Below are 15,810 nucleotides of genomic sequence, written 5' to 3'. Positions count from 1 at the left end.
TTTGTCTTCGGTTCCTGCCACACAGCTCCTAAAACCCTTAGAATTTCCCAAGTGGTGATGTGTCTTTTGTTATTGATGATGAGCCCCTCTGATAACATATGAGTTTATGTTCATGAGGTGATGATGGTGTTGGGTCCTGAGCTAGCCTCAGGATGGGATCAGTCACCAGAAAGACCCAGTGGAGGGTAACTGGAACTTTCAGCACCAGCTACTGACCTCTCTGGGTAGGTGAAACTCTTGAACAAGATTTGACGAGCTTCCAGATATCTGAGGTTCCTGAGGATGGCACCCAGAGAGGGCATGGAAGCGCTGTGTCCCTCCCCCAGACCTTGCCCTCTACGTCTCTTCATCTGTATCCCTTGTGATATCCTCTGAAATGAACTTGTAAGCATAAGTATTTCCCAGAGTTCTCGGAACTGTCCCAGCAAGTTAATCAAACCCAAGTAGAGGGTTCATGGAAATCCAGACTTACAGTCAGTCAGTTAGAAGCATAGGTGACAGCTGGGCACGGTGGCTCTTGCCCAAAGTGCTGTAAGTCTCAGCACTTTGGGAGGCAGAGATGAGTGAACTGCCTGAGTCCAGGGGTTCGAGACCAGCCTGGGCAACTTGATGAGATCTCGTCTCTACAATAAATTTTTTTAAAAAAAATTAACCGGGCATGGTGGCACAAGGCTGTAGTTACAGCTACTTGGAAGGCTGAGGCAGAAGGATCACCTGAGGCCAGCAGGTCGAGGCTACAGTAGTAATGATTGCGCCACTGCACTCCAGCCTGAGCGATAGTAAGACTCTGACTCAAAAAACAAAGCAAAACAAAACAAACAAAACAACCAGAAGTATAGGTGACAACCTACTACCTGTGATTGGCATTTCATGTGGGACAGTCTTACGGGACTGAGCCCTCATTAGATAGCATCAGACTGAATTGAATTATAGGACACCCAGTTGGAGTCCATGGAAGAATTGCTTGAACGTCTGGTCAGGGGAGTGTTCTGTGTTGACTGTATACAGGGCACACACCCAGGAGATGTCTAGAGCGCCAGGAAGCCTCAGACCAGACAAAGGTCATCAGGCAACTAGATTCCCAGGAAGGTCCCTGGGAGCAGACCCAGCAGGCTTGGGCTAGGACTTGAATCAAGGGGCACTTGGGCTGTGAGGCAAATACAAGATCCTTTTTGTTAGGGTATGGACAGGGTGAGGGTGGCTTGAGAGGGGAGGGGGCACTGCACTGCTGCAGCCGGCACGCCGGAGGTGTGCACTGGTCTCCAGAGATCCGAGTAATGCAAAGAATTGCAACACACAAAGAAGTGAAAGAAGAAAAGATTTGTTTAAGAAAGATTCACTTACCACAGACAGGATGCGGGCCTACACTCTAGATGAGTGTGGTCCCGTAGCCCCCTCAAACCCGTAGCCCCCTCAAATCCCGGCTTTAATCCTTTCTCTTGGAGGTGCTGCAATCAGAGGTGTGACTGCCATGACTTCCTTTTTGACCCTCTTCGGAGACCCTGTGACACAGAGACCCACTAATGTCTGCCCATATTATCACAGCCCCCAGAAAAAGGCGTGACAAGGACTCTACATTCCTGAATAACATTACTTAGAGCCAATGGAGGGTGCACTTCCCCTTATCTCCTATGCATTCGCAGGGGGGATCCTTGACCCCCTCTGAGCGGTCACAAGTCCTGCGATCTGCATAACTTTTGCCTAATGCACCACGTCTTAAGCCTTGTAAACTCCCTTCACTCTAGGCAAGCTATGAGATACCTCTGATACCTGGCACCAGGAAGTCTGGGTTTCTGAAAAGACAAAGTCGGCAAACTTAATCTTTACCTAAAGTATTCATTTCTCCAAAACATAGCCTCCACTTGTCATCATTGTGTCAGGGTTTAATACCGAAATTTAAAAATGCATTTCTCACTCTCAGTCTGTCCTTTCGGTGGCGGGTCCTGGGAGGGGCAGCCTGGAGGGACAGGCCGGTCCTGGGAGTGAGTGTGAGGTGAGGGAAGCCTGTTTACGAACGGCTTTGAAGGCAGGTGGATAACGGGACTGGGGGTTCCTGCTCAGCCGCAGCCTTGGCATTGGGTGAAGAAGGGCCCCGTGGGTCCTTGTGGTTGGCCCAGCTGGAGCGAGTCAGGTTCCTTCCCTTTCCCAGGACTCGGGAACTGCAGGCAGAGCCGGGGGAGCGAGTCACCGTCTCTTAGAACGGAGATCAAGGCCGGAGGGCAACGGCAACCGTGGGCCTCTCTGGGGGCCACAGACCAAGAGGTGGTAGGAGAGACGAGGGTCAAGTGGTGAGCAGCAGAGGTGAACACCCTGTGGCCCCTGAGAGAGGAGACCCTCGCGGGCCCACAAGAACACCAGCTTCTTGTGCGTCCCGTGGGTGGGCTCCAAGGAGTCCCTAGGCTCCTTCTACTAAAGTCCCCTTCTGTGGAGATGGCTCGAAGAAGTGGCTTCTGTATCTGACAGCCAAACGCCCATGCCGAAGACAGGGAGTTGAGTTGGGAGACAACCGGAAGGGCGTGTGGAGGAGAGCTGTGTGCTCCGAGCGCTTCGCCCTGCCTCGCCCCTGCCGGCCACTCCCACCCCGGCTGCCCTTCAGGGTCTGTCTCTGCTCTGACCAGCCTCATGCGCTTAAAATCCTGTCCAGCTTCAGGGCCAATACTTGGCTCTTCTGGGCTTCATGCTGCACATGGTTTCTCTGGTCTAGGAATACTCTGAAAGGACATAAAATGGGGTTGATATACTCAATGAGCAGCCATCTTGACACTGCCTAGTAAGCTTCTCTAGCTTACCCTCTCATCACTAGCCAAGGAAAGAACCAATTTCTCAGAGGTCCCTATTGATGACTGTTTTACAACCCCTCCCCTGCTTGTTTAGCACTAATTCGCTTTTCTATTTCAAGTATTTGCCTCCAGCCATAAGAAACAAGTTAACCTAATCAGCCCCTTGTGACCTTGGCGGCACAGACCCCATCACCTTGGCAGCTATCACGCGACCAGCCCACACATCTATCTGCCTGCCGTCCATCACCTGACATCAATACCTGTGCTCACCCGCCCCTTCGTGGTGACGTGAAAAAGACCACCACCCGTCACCTTAATGACCTGCCCCACACCAAAGGGAAGGTTGAAAGGCAATCAACCTCAGGCAGCCATTTGCCATTGCTTTGTTAAACTCTGGTGTGTCTACATGGCTCTGAGCTATAGCTACCTACTTCCTCGTCTGGGCTGCCTCTCCTACCTTGAGGAGGTGATTCGCCTCTCTCTCACTCTGATTTACTTTCTAAAAAGACTGTAGTTTCCAGCCTAAGTTCTATGCAATTCTGTGCATCTTTTTCACAACACCGGATGGTAGGTACCCCCTAGCCTAACATTTTGGAAGCCCTACTGGGATTTTTAGCCTAACAGATACCTTTTAGTTCCTGCAACTCCCAGAGATAGCGGGCCCCTTACTCTGAGACTCCAGACTAGGTCCTCTTCCACCGTCTTCTGCTGCCATCATACAAGAAAATATTGGGGCAGAAAGTCTGTGTAGAACAAAACCATCTATAAGATGATCCTGTCCAGAGTCTGCCTTATGCAAAATGTGATAGAAACACATTTTAAATGTCTACGTACAGCTCTCTCTCTCTTTTAATGTGACATCCTCTGTAATGAACTGGTAAACATAAGACTGACTGTAAGTCTGGGTTTCCATGAACCCCCTCCTTGGGTTCGATTTATTTGTTAAGACAGTTCCCAGAACACAGGAAAGTACTTTACCAGACCATTAGAGAGGATTTTAATATAATATCCATTACCGAGTGTCTCTCTCTCTCTCTCTCTCAATGTTCAGCATTATATCACAAGCACTTTCTTACACTGTACCAAACTTCTCCCACCAGTCTTGGAAGACAGGGTGACAGTCTGTCATACAGGTGCTCCATCGTTTGTGGACCCATCCTCCCTGGGTGGACAATGGGAGGCACCGAATCCTTTGCTATCATATACCACATCACAAGGAACAAGTCTGTGCCCACAGCTTTGTTTGCATCCTGTCATTACACAAGATTCCAGAAGGAAATGTACTTAAACAGGGGCATGAGTGCTTAGCTGCTAACCTTTCTTAAGTGACATGCCAAGTCCTCCCACCCGGCCAAAGCTGCACACATGGCAAGGACCCGGTCTGACTGTTGTGTGAGTGACAGGGTGCAAATGGGGACACCCTGATGGACAGTTCTCCTGCAACCTCAGGTTTCCTGAAGTTGAGGGACGCCAAGTCCTGGAAATCAAGAAGAGAGGCTAGAGACAGGCAGGGCAGGCTCTTCCTAATCTCACTGGTGACCAAGCTGGCTCTCTTCCAAGCTATAGCCTGCCAACTGTAGACGTGAAGAGCTGCTTCTGCAATTCTCCCCAAGATATTAAAATATGCTTCTGAGTTGAGCTGAAATGTGTCCCTCAGACAACCTGTGGTTCATTCACTCCTGTCCAATGACCCAGCCCGTTGTCCCACTGTCACAGCAACTAGAACCGAGCAGAGCAAGTATTTCATTCTGCTCTCGTAACACAGCATAGCCGGCATGAAGTCACTTGCTTCTCCTGGTGCTAACCTTCCTATCAAGCCTAGAGCAGCCACGTTATCTGTTAATCCCACGAAGTGGCGTGGTTGTCAGCATAGATTTCTGAGAGGGAACTACTCTTGAGAACACTTGAAACTTCTCCATCTCAGAAGGAGCTAGCATACAATGAGTGTTTTCCCCATGCTGGGCTCTCTGCACGTGCTGTCTTGTTCAGCCTTCCTCAAAACCCTACAAATGAGGAGTGCTTCTTCTCACTTACAGTAAGTTAGTCAAAGCCAAGGAGATTTAGAAACTTGGTAGGCCACACAGCCACAAGCAGCAGAGATCAGATTTGAATCAAGGTTTGCCTGACTCCGTGGCCTGTGCTTGCTCATTGCCCTGAATTGGACCGCACCAGCCCTCACGCAAACCTGAGTCCCTCCTCACAACCCCAGGGATGGATGACACCTCTTATTTTTAGAAATGTTCAGAGAAGGTGTTTTCCAGCTTGCTCACTCTAGCCCAGGGTCTGAAAGGCCTTGGCATTGTATCCTTGGTCTCTGAGGTGCTAGCACAGAGGGATATCTGGAAAGAGACTCAGGGCTGAAGCACTTCCCGGGAACCTTGGTTATTGCTTGGTTCAAAAGTGTAGAGCTCGGGGCACAGGCTGTTTGTGCAGTTCAGGGTCTCTTGATCCTGGCATTACTGGCACTTTGGACTGGTTTAGTCTTTGTTGGGGGGAGGGGGGCGGGAGGAGTTGTCCTGGGTGCTGTAGGATGTTCAGCAGCATCTAGTCTCTACCCTCCAGTGCTCCCTACTCCCAGTGGTGACAAATCAAAATGTCTTCATACATTATTGCCAAATGTCTTCTGGGGGAACAAGGTCACCCCCAGTTGGGAGCCCATGTATACAGTTCACACACCCAAGTACAATTGAGGCGGGGAGAAAGAAGAGGCCAGCCAAGACCAGGATGGACGTCCTGGAGGAGGCGACTTTGACCCTTTGCATCCTCGAATGGCAGGAAGATGTCTTCAGGGGAGGGGCTATTAGACCGTGCTCCCTAGAGAATCTTGTTCTGACATGCCAAAGAGATGACTGTGTCAGCAGGCAACCCTGATGACTCCATCCTCCCAGATCAGCAGCTGTGAGATAGTCATGCCTAAACAGGGCGGGCCTGGGATCCAAAGTCCCAAGGCCAGGTAGGCCACAGTCTCAGCCCAGGAGGAAGAGACCCATTTCTATCGGCACTTTGTCGCCGTGCACCCTCTGAGGCACCGACCCAGAGACCTGTCCAAGGAAGGAGGACGGGGAAAGCAGGGGCACAAAACGGAAGGGTCACTTTTTCCTCTCCAGAGAGCTTTGGGCAATCCAGGGGATAAATCTCAATCTTAGGTCCTGGTATTTAAACCTAGGCCATTGGTTATAAATGAGGTCCTCTGTCCCATGACCAGAGTGGATGACACCTGGTGACTAATCATATTGCCTTGGGGAGATTGAGGTCCTAGAAAGAAAAACAAGATTTAGTCACATGCTAACTCAATAAGCTAGACAGATGATGTTGATGCTGCTGACTGTGATGATGACAATGACACTTTGCCCAGATCTTGGGAGAGGTCAAAGGTGAGCGCCTTAGGCTCATTGCTAAGTGCTGCATTCCTGGGAAGTGACGTGTTGGGATGGATTTCTTACCCCTGCCTTAAATGTTCCATATGCATTGAAATCGGTTTCCTTTTCCTCCTGGTCCCACAGCCTCATTACAGTCAGAATGGGCCATGGAACAGGAGTCAGTGACATGTTCTGCTTCCAAGCTGGGCCCTCTAAAACCTAGTGCCATCCCGCCCACTCTTTCTTCTCCATCTGCTGGTGGCACGCAGAGCATCCAGCAGGGGGTGCCAGTCCGAGGAAGCGATGGAGCTACAGTATGGAAAGAGCCTGGGTCCCTGAATGACTGCAGGGAGCAGAGTGCCACCAATGACTCCATGGACAAGAACAAAAAATAAACTATAATTGTGTCAAGTCACTGAAATTTGTTGTCTTTGTTGTTAATTGTTATGACAACCACATTATAACTTCATGGTAGTTAATTAGCCTACCATGGTTAAGACATGGTCCTTCTTCCATTCAAATCTGCCTTTGTCCTTCGAATACCAGCTCAAACACCCTCTCCTGGGAAGTATGCCCCGACTGCGACAGGTCACTCCAGACTCACCCTCCTCTAAATTCCTATGGCCTTGTCACCCATGTCACACAATTCGCCTCTTAGCCTGTACATTCATCAGAGCAGTACTTCCCAATGAATTGTAAACCTCTCAAGGCAGGAATCCCGTGCTAGGCGTTTTCTTTGTGGTGCCTGATCAAAATGATAATGACGAACATGTATATTGTCAGCCTTAAATAATGAGAATCTGAAAATATGATTAAGCATTGAGTTAATTTAAGCCCAGACTTGAATATGCCCCCATCCCCCTTAAGAGGCACTAGTTTTGAACGACGTGGATCAATGTTCCTAAGTGGAGAAGTTAAAGTTTCACTTGCATGGCAAGACACACGGAAGGAATTTCCCAGGGAATCCTCCGCTTGCTTGTGTTAGAATCCCACACCTCTCTCCTTGTAGTCTGACTTCCAAAGAACAGAGTAGAAAAGAGAAAACAAATAACTTCACATTAGAGAAGCCTAGAAAACACTACTTTAGCCAAGCATTATGAGCTGAATTGTATCTCTCAAAATTTATGTTGAAACCCTCACCCCAAATACCTCAGAAGGTGACAGTACGATGGGGGATTCCCTCCAAAATGGAGTGACCTTTGGGAGGGCAGGCCCCTGGCAGTCCACTAAGAATTTGTCTCTCCAGATCAAACGGTCAACCAAAGTTTTTATCCGGAAGTTTTGAGACGGTTGAGTCACGATTTGCAGAAGAGACATTCCAAGTTATGGCAAACAGGTGACTGTTTCTTCCACCATGACAACGCATCTGCCCACACCACACTGAATTCTGGCAGTTTTTGACCAAAGGTGGCATGACCCCTATGCTCCACCCTCCCTATTCACCCGATCTCGCTCAAAAAATTTGTTTTTAAAGGTGTGGGGCACCATTCAGGTCAGGTACACACATGTTCATTACACAGGTACTCTTGTTGATGAGGTGTGCCCCTCCCTCCCCAGCAGTTTCCCTCCACTGCCAGTCCCCACCCCCCAGCAGTTTCCCGCTACTATCATCCCCTTTATTATAGTATGATGATAACTGTTCAAGGTCCGCTTGTGAGTGAGAACATATGGTCCTCTGTTCTTTGTTTCTGGGATAGATCACTGAGGATAACAGATGCTAAATCCATCCAAGTTGCTGCAAAGTTCATATGTTTGTCCTTCTTTATGGCTGCATAATATTCCATTGTGTATATGTACCACATTTTTTTAATCCAGTCCAGCTTTGATGGGCAGTATGGTTGGTTCCATGTTTTTGCTATTGTGAACAGAGCTGCAACAAACACGCATGTGCAGGTATCTTTATGGTAGAATGACTTGAGTTCCCAATAGGGGGATCAAGTAACTTCTTTTGTTTGCTTGTTTCCCCAGTGAAAAAAGCCCTCAAAGGACAACATTTTGCTGATGTAGAAGAAGTGAAACAAAAAATGGCAGAAACACTGAAAGGCATAATAATTGGTGAGTTCAAAAACTGTTTTGAGCAGTAGAACAAGCATTTTGACAGGTATATTGCATCAAGTGGAGACTACTTTCAAGATGACTGAAGTTTAAACATGTAAGAAAAAGCACACAATTTTTAACAAATAAATTCTGGACTTTTGCCCCCCTATTCCAAGACAGGGTCTTTCAAGAGGTAACTGAGGTAAACGAGATCATGAGGGTGGGCCCTAACCCATCTGACGGGAGTCCTTACGAGAAGAGGAAATGAGGCTACCATGTGAGGACATGGGGAGAAAGTGGCCACCCACACACCAAGCACAAAGGCCTCAGAAGAAACCAGCCCTGTCAACGGCACCTTGATCACCAGCTTCTAGTCTCCGGGACCATGAGAAAATAAATTTAACTTGTTTAAGCCCCAAGTCTGCATCTGTGGCATCTGTCATGCAGCCCTGCAGACTGACACATCAAGTGTGCCATCACCTGTGGGAAGTCACGCTCACATGCTATGATGAGAAGGGCAAGCCACCCCTGCGGCCTCTTCCCCACTAGCCACCGTCCCAGTCTAATCGTGAGAAAAACACCAGACAAAACTAAACTGAGGATGCCCTGCAAAATACCTGACCGCTACTCCTCAACACTGTCAAGACCGTGAAAATCAAGGGAAGTTTGAGAAACCATCACAGACCAGGGGAGGCTAAGGAGACAGCGTGGTATCCTGGGTGGGATCTTGGGACAGAAGGGGGGCATTCATAGAAAAACTGCTGACTAGAATTCGTTAGTATGCACTGATGCTGATTTCTTGGTTTTGACAAGTGTAATATACTGATAAATGGTAACGTAAGAAGTTATCATGAGGGGAAACTGGATGAGGGATATAGAGACATGCCCTATGCTACCTTAGCACATTTTCTACAAATCAAAAATTATTCAAGTGTGTTGAAAAACAAAGAACCCACTTGGGCCTCCATTTTCAATCCTTTTGTGTCTACACCCAGGAGCAGAATTTTTGGTTCACATGGTAATTCTGTCTAACCACTGAGGGACTGCCAAACTGTTCTTCACCGTGGCTGTGCCCATGTTACACTCCTACCACTAAACAAGTGAAGACCCCATTTCTCCACAGTCTTACCAACACTTGTTAGGGTCTGATATTTTGACCATGGCCCTTTCTAGTTGGTGAGAGGTGCCACCCCACTGTGGTTTTGACTAATGCTGCTTGGGCATCTTTTTATGTGCTTATTGGCCATTTGGTTGTCTTCTTCAAGAAATGTCTGCTTGAGTAATTGGCCCATTTTTGAGTTGGAGTATTTATCTTCATATTGAGTTTTAGGAGTTCTCCATACATTCTAGATACTAAGTCTTTATCAGAATGATTTACATAAATGTCCCTCCATTCACTCTCAATAGTTATCTTTTGATGCAAAGATGTTTTTTATTTTCATGAAACCCAATTTACTTGTTGCTTGTTTGCTTAAGAAACAATTAAAAAAATCCAAGGTCAAGCAGATTTGCTCCTATGTTTCCTTCTTAGAGTTTTATAGTTTCTACTCCTAAATTTAGGTTAATTTTTATATATGGTATAAGACTCTTACTTCACTTCATTTTTTTCCATATGAGTGTCCAGTTTTCCCAGCACTATTTGTTGAAGAGACTATTCTTTCCCCATTGGATAGTGACAACACCTTTGGCAAAAATCAGTTGATGCTGGGCATGGTGGTTTATGCCTATAATCCCAGCACTTTGGAAGGCTAAGGCAGAAAGATAGTTTGAGCCCAGAAGTTTGAGTCCAGCCTAGGCAACATAGCAAGACCTCATCTCTCTGAAAACTCAAAAAAGTAGCTAGGTGTGGTGGCGTGCACCTGTAGTTCCAGCTACTCAGGAAGCTAAGGTGAGAGGATTGCTGAGCCCAGGAGGTCAAGGCTGCGGTGGCCATGATCATGCCACTGCACTCCAACCTGGGCAATAGCGTGAGACCTCGACTCAAAAAAAAAAAAAAAAATCAGTTGGCCATGCACATAAGGATTTATTTCAGGGCTCTCAATTCTATTCCATTGTTCTATAAGTCTATCCTTATCACACTTACCACACTTTTTGATTACTGCAGCTTTGCAGCAAATTATAAAATCATGAAGTGAGTCCTCCAACTTTGTTCTTATTCAAGACTGTTTTGGCTATACAAGAGCGCCTTGATATCCCATATGAATTTTAGGATGGGTCTTTCCATTTCTGCCAAAAAGAAAAAATGCTACTGGAATTTACTAGGGATTACAATGAATGTGTAAATCACTTTGGGTAATACTGCCTTCTTCACGATATTAAGTCTTCAATCCATGAGCAGAGGGTGTCTTCATTTATTTATATCTTCTTTCATTTCTTTTAGCAATGTTTTGTAGTTTTCACCACACAAGACTAGCACCTCTGTGATTAAATTTCCTAAGTATTACATTATTTTAGATGCGATTGAAAGGAAGTTGCTTTCTTTCTTTCTTTGTCAGATTGATTGTTCACTACTAGTATATAGAAGTACGATCCTTCCGCCTCAGCCTTCCGAGTAGCCGGAATTACAGGCATGCGCTACCAGGTCCGGCTGATTTTTTTGATTTATTGTAGAGACGAGGTCCCGCTGCCCAGGCGGGTCTCGAACCCGCGGGCTCAGGCAATCCACTCACCTCAGCCTCCCAAAGGCGTGGGATTACAGGCTGAGCTACCGAGCTCGGCTTAAAATCCCAATTTCTTAAACAACTCCTCTTCAACAAAGCCTCCACCGACAACCACTGGGGAGAGGAGAACCTAGTCAGTAATCGGTGCTGGGCAAGCTGGCTGGCTACATACAGAAGATTGAAACAGGATCCCTACCCATTGCCATACACAAAAATCAGCTCCAAACAGATCAAAGACCTACACATAAAATTTCAAACTATAAGAATCTTAGAGAAAAAAAAGAATCTTAGAAAACACAGGAGATACCCTTACAAAAATTGGAATAGGCAACCAATTCCTGATCTTAACCCCAAATGCCCATGCCATAAGAGGTAAGATAGACAAATGGGACCTCATCAGCTGAAAAGCTTCTGCAAAGCCAAAGAAACCATCAAGAGAGCAAGGAGACAGCCCACAGAATGGGAAAAAATATTTGCCACCTGTATATCTGACAAAGGCCTAACATCTAGCATCTACAAGGAACTCAAACGCGCCAAAAGGAAAAAAGCAAACAGCCCCATTAAAAGATGGGCAAAAGACATGAATAGACACCTCTCAAAAGAAAACATATGAGCAGCCAACAGATACATGAAAAAATGTTCAGCCTCCCTAGTCATCAAGTAGATGCAAATTAAAACCACACTGGCATACCACCTAACTCCAGTCAGGATGGCCGTCACCAACAACTCAAAACCAAGAGATGCTGGAGAGGATGCAGACAAAAGGGAATGCCTCCACACTGCTGGGGGAGTGCCAGCTATTACAGCCCCTGTGGGAGACAGTGAGGCGATTCCTAAAAGACCTAAAAATCAACTTTCCGTACGACCCAGCAGTCCTCCCTGTGGAAAAACACCTGGAGGAACTCAAATCATTCTATAAAAAAGATACGTGTTGACTGGGCACGGCAGCTCTTGCCAATAATCCCAGCACTATGGGAAGCTGAGGTGAGAGGATTGCCTGAGCCCACAGGTTCGAAACCAGCCTGGACAACTTGGTGAGACCTCATCTCTACAATAAAATCAAAAAATTGGCTGGGCATGGTGGCACATGCTTGCAGTTCCAGCTACTTGGAAGGCTGAGGTGGAAGGATCACCCAGCAAGTTGAGGCTGTGGTGGCCGTGAGTATGCTACTGTACTCCAGCCTGGGTGACAGAGTGAGACTCCAGCTCACAAAAAAAAAAAGATACCTGCACACGCATGTTTATTGCAGCACTATTCACAATAGCAAAAACATGGAACCAACCATTCTGCCCATCAAGTGAATTAACAAAAAACATGGTACATATACCCAATGGAATATTACACAGTCATAAAGCAGGCAAAAATTATGGACTTTGCAGCAATGTGGATCATACTCAGTGACCTATCACAGAAACCAAGAACTAAGTATCACATGTTCTCACTCAGAAGCAGACCCTGAACATTTATCATAATTCTATAAGAAAGGGTTTGGCAGAAGTGAAACACTACCAGGAAAGGGAATTGGGGCACATAACAACAACAAGGGTACCTGATCTCAAATCAGGCAAAGTGGGGACCAAAGAGAGGCCTAAATTTTACTTGTACCATGACCACTTATCTTCCTAATCCTGAATTATATCCTACATCTTTAAAATTTAAAGAAAAGGAATCCTGAGTAACGCAATAAGGATTAAGATTTAAAAAGAGGCCGGAACGGTGGCTCCCACCTATAAGCCCAGCACTTTCAGAGGCAGAGGTGAGAGGACTGCCTGAAATCATGGGTTCTAGATCAGCCTAGGCCAGGGGTCCTCAAGCTTTTAAAACAGGGGGCCAGTTCACTGTCCCTCAGACCGTTGGAGGGGCGGACTATAGTTTAAAAAACCATTTGCATGAGCACTGATCACTGACTATCTGTGTTATCACTGTGATGCAACCTCCCTAGAAACCACCCCCAACCAACTAAACAACTTCAAAAAAAAAAGGCGCCCCCTATCTGCAAAAAAAATAGACCTCCTAACTTCAGGGAAAAAAAGGCCCTCCTTAACGGCAAAAAAAAGGCCCTACTAACTGCAAAATTAAAAAAAACAGACCTCCTGACTTCAAAAAAAGTAAATCCTAACTTGTTCGGCCCCAGGAACAGCAGGCTCTGCGCAGGCAAACTCGGGACGTCCGACCACACCCGAGACTGAGACTGAGAGGAGGAGTCGGAGAGTGCGAGGCACATTCCACGCATGCGCACTGCGGGCCCAGCGGAGTCGGCTGCAGGCGGGACAGGCAGCGGCGGCAAAAACATCCGGCGGGCCGGATAAATGTCCTCGGCAGGCGGCATGTGGCCCGTGGCCGTAGTTTGAGGACCCCTGGCCTAGGCGATGTGGGAGACTTCGTCTCTACGATAAATCAGAAACTTAGCAGCAGTGGTACGTGCCTATAGTTCCAGCTGCTTGGAAGGCGGAGGTGGAGGGACTGCCTGAGCCCAGGAGGTCAAGGCCGCGGTGGCCATGAGTGTGCCACTGTACTCCAGCCTGGGCTGAGTGAGACCCCGACTCAAAAAAAAAAAAAGATTTAAAAAGAAGAAGAAATCTGATTCAACACCCTCACTTAACCCATGGGGAGACTGAGACACACGGAAGGCTGGCAACTTGCCCCACTTGGGCTCTGATTCCCCAGTCTACAACTCTGCCAGCATCAGGCTGTTCCTCATGTTGTGGCCTCTCACTTCCGGACATACTCAGTAGGACACCATGTCTCAAGAGGCTAGCAAATGACTCTTACACTGACATAGGGAACTCAGTTTCTCCAGGCTCTCTGTTAATGGCGAAGGTGTCCCGGCCTGCCGCAAGCTCACCTCCTTCTCTCCTCTGTCCTTAGTACACTTGATGGAGAAAATATCCTCTTCTGGGTGCCTCCCCACTACCACAAGGGATCAGCCGTACTGGGTGAAGTATGACAACTGCATGGGGTGGTGGGGAAACGGCAGTTTCCAACAGGCAAGGCAGCCAAGACTCAGAAAGGCTCATGTGTGCTGCTGCAGAATTCCTAACCAGAGTTCCCGAGGGACAGCCAGCCAGTGGGAAGATGCTCTGAAAACTCTTCTGAAGCTGCATTTACACTGACAAGCACACTGCTTCAATTCTACAATGATTTGAAAGGTGTGTCCTGTCTCACTAACTAAACTGTTGGCTTCCTGAGTGCCAATACTAGATCTGAGGCTTCTTTGCAGCCTTCTAGAGCTAGGCAGGTTGTTGTGGGTTCAGTGTGCTTCTATCTTTTCTTTCTCTAAACCACAAACACAGTTGTTTAAGTTAAAGTTCGGTAATTATCCTCTGGCACTTGCATTGTTTATAACCCAATCACTTTTATGGCTTTTGGTCTTAGATCTCTGGTAAAGTAAAATGTCTTTACAGGCAACATTTGCACCAGATTCTCTTTCACCGAACCTCTTCCTGGAACTCTGCTCTATTCATCCTGCTCTATTTACACGGTACAGTCTCGCCCTCTCTTTAGAAAAGAGCTTAAATCCTGAGGTCTCTTCTATCAAATGGAAGGAAGCTTAATTTTGTCCCTTTGGTTCTCGGTACTATTTTTTGTTTTCTGACTTTCAAGACAGCCTAGGAAGGTGTCATTCCCACAGCTGAAAAGGCAGGATTTGGATGCAACACTGTCCCCACTACATCAGGAAGGAATACCCACAAACTCTCTTGTAAAAAAAAAAAAAAATTAGAAACTTCCAGAGAGAAACATTCCTGCCTGTTCTTCCTTTCCCATGTCCTTTTCAGGAACCTGTAACTGGGTTCTGCCGGCATATTCTGACCGGCTAGCAGAGGGCCATATATCTGCACTAGTAACAAAAGGCCCTTTTCCTCCAAACCCACACCTCCGGCGACCCTCCTCCACAAAAGGTAAGAAGGTCTTCCTTCTCTAGGACAAAAAAAAAAAAAGAGCAAGCAAGGTAATTCCACTCAGCCTATTGCAATGCGGAGAGAACCCCAGATACGATCAGTGTCTTGGCAGGGTGGCTTCACCCTAGCCTTTAACAGGGAGGACGGTGGCACGGCCGGTAGTTGGGGTGATTTTGCCACCAGGAGTTTCCGTCCCTCGGGGTACAGAAGGCATGCCCCTCCGCGTCTAGCTGGTTTCAGCAGGGACAGACTTCTAAGCGCCACCGACTACTCTCGAGATGGCGAGCCGGGATCTGGAGGGTCTCTGGCCGGCTCACACGTCAACAGGGGACCATGGCGCGCGTTCGAAGTCACGTGGAGAAAAGCGGCTCTTCGCCGCCAGCCGATGCGGAAGCACGAACCGGCGAGGAAGCTCCTCAGCCCGCCCTGTGCTCCCGGAGCGTCGGGCCGGGAAAGTCCAGCCTCGCCCTCCCCGAGGCTCCACAGGGCGGCCTTCTGGAAGCCACGACCTGCGCCGTCGGGCCCACCGAGCGGCTTTGAAGACGGAAACGAAGTCGTTCTCTCGCAAGGGGGAACGAGGCAAGTGCCTCGAGGGGGCGCTGGGACACGCCAGCAGGCCCGCGGCGCTCTCCCGGGCTCCGGACTGCAAGTCCCAGAGAGCCACGCGCCGCCGCCGCTCGCGCCGCACGACGGGGAGATACCGGGCGGGTCGACGGCGGGGGCGCCGGGTCGGCGGGCTTCCATTTCTCGGGAGAGCGGCTCAGAAGCCCCTCAAGCACGGCGCGGACCGAGAATGCCTAAGATGACGTCATCACTTCCACGGCGGGCAGAGCAAGCGCCCCCCGAGGACCGCAGGGGATTGAAGCCGGGACTTCCGCTCGGATTTCCCAGGAGTCTCCTTTCCGCCCGTGCCGTGCGTCTCTCCCGCTGCGCCTTCTCATTGGCCGGCTGGGGGGAGGCGCCTGCGCGCTGCCTTCCTTCGCGGGTCGGGGCAGACGCCATCTTGGCTCCGAGGTGCTTCCGGGAAGTAGCGCGCCGGCCCGCACGCCCGCCCGCCTGCCCACGGGCCACGGC

General features: G+C 48.4%; 1 protein-coding gene across 1 annotated transcript in view; it reads left to right on the top strand.

Annotated features, from left to right (window-relative positions):
- Positions 1-15,538: 15,538 nt before the first annotated feature.
- IWS1 (IWS1, SUPT6H interacting protein) overlaps positions 15,539-15,810 on the top strand; it is a 39,166-nt gene continuing 38,894 nt past the window's right edge. Inside the window, exon 1 of the mRNA XM_021713286.1 lies at positions 15,539-15,763. Within this exon, the coding sequence (XP_021568961.1) occupies positions 15,539-15,763 (225 nt within the window). The remainder of the gene's footprint in view (positions 15,764-15,810) is intronic.

The sequence above is a fragment of the Carlito syrichta genome, unplaced genomic scaffold (assembly GCF_000164805.1).
Source record: "Carlito syrichta isolate Samal-C Ts95f unplaced genomic scaffold, Tarsius_syrichta-2.0.1 Scaffold304402, whole genome shotgun sequence".
NCBI lineage: Eukaryota > Metazoa > Chordata > Mammalia > Primates > Tarsiidae > Carlito > Carlito syrichta.
This window is presented reverse-complemented; position numbering and strand designations above follow the sequence as displayed.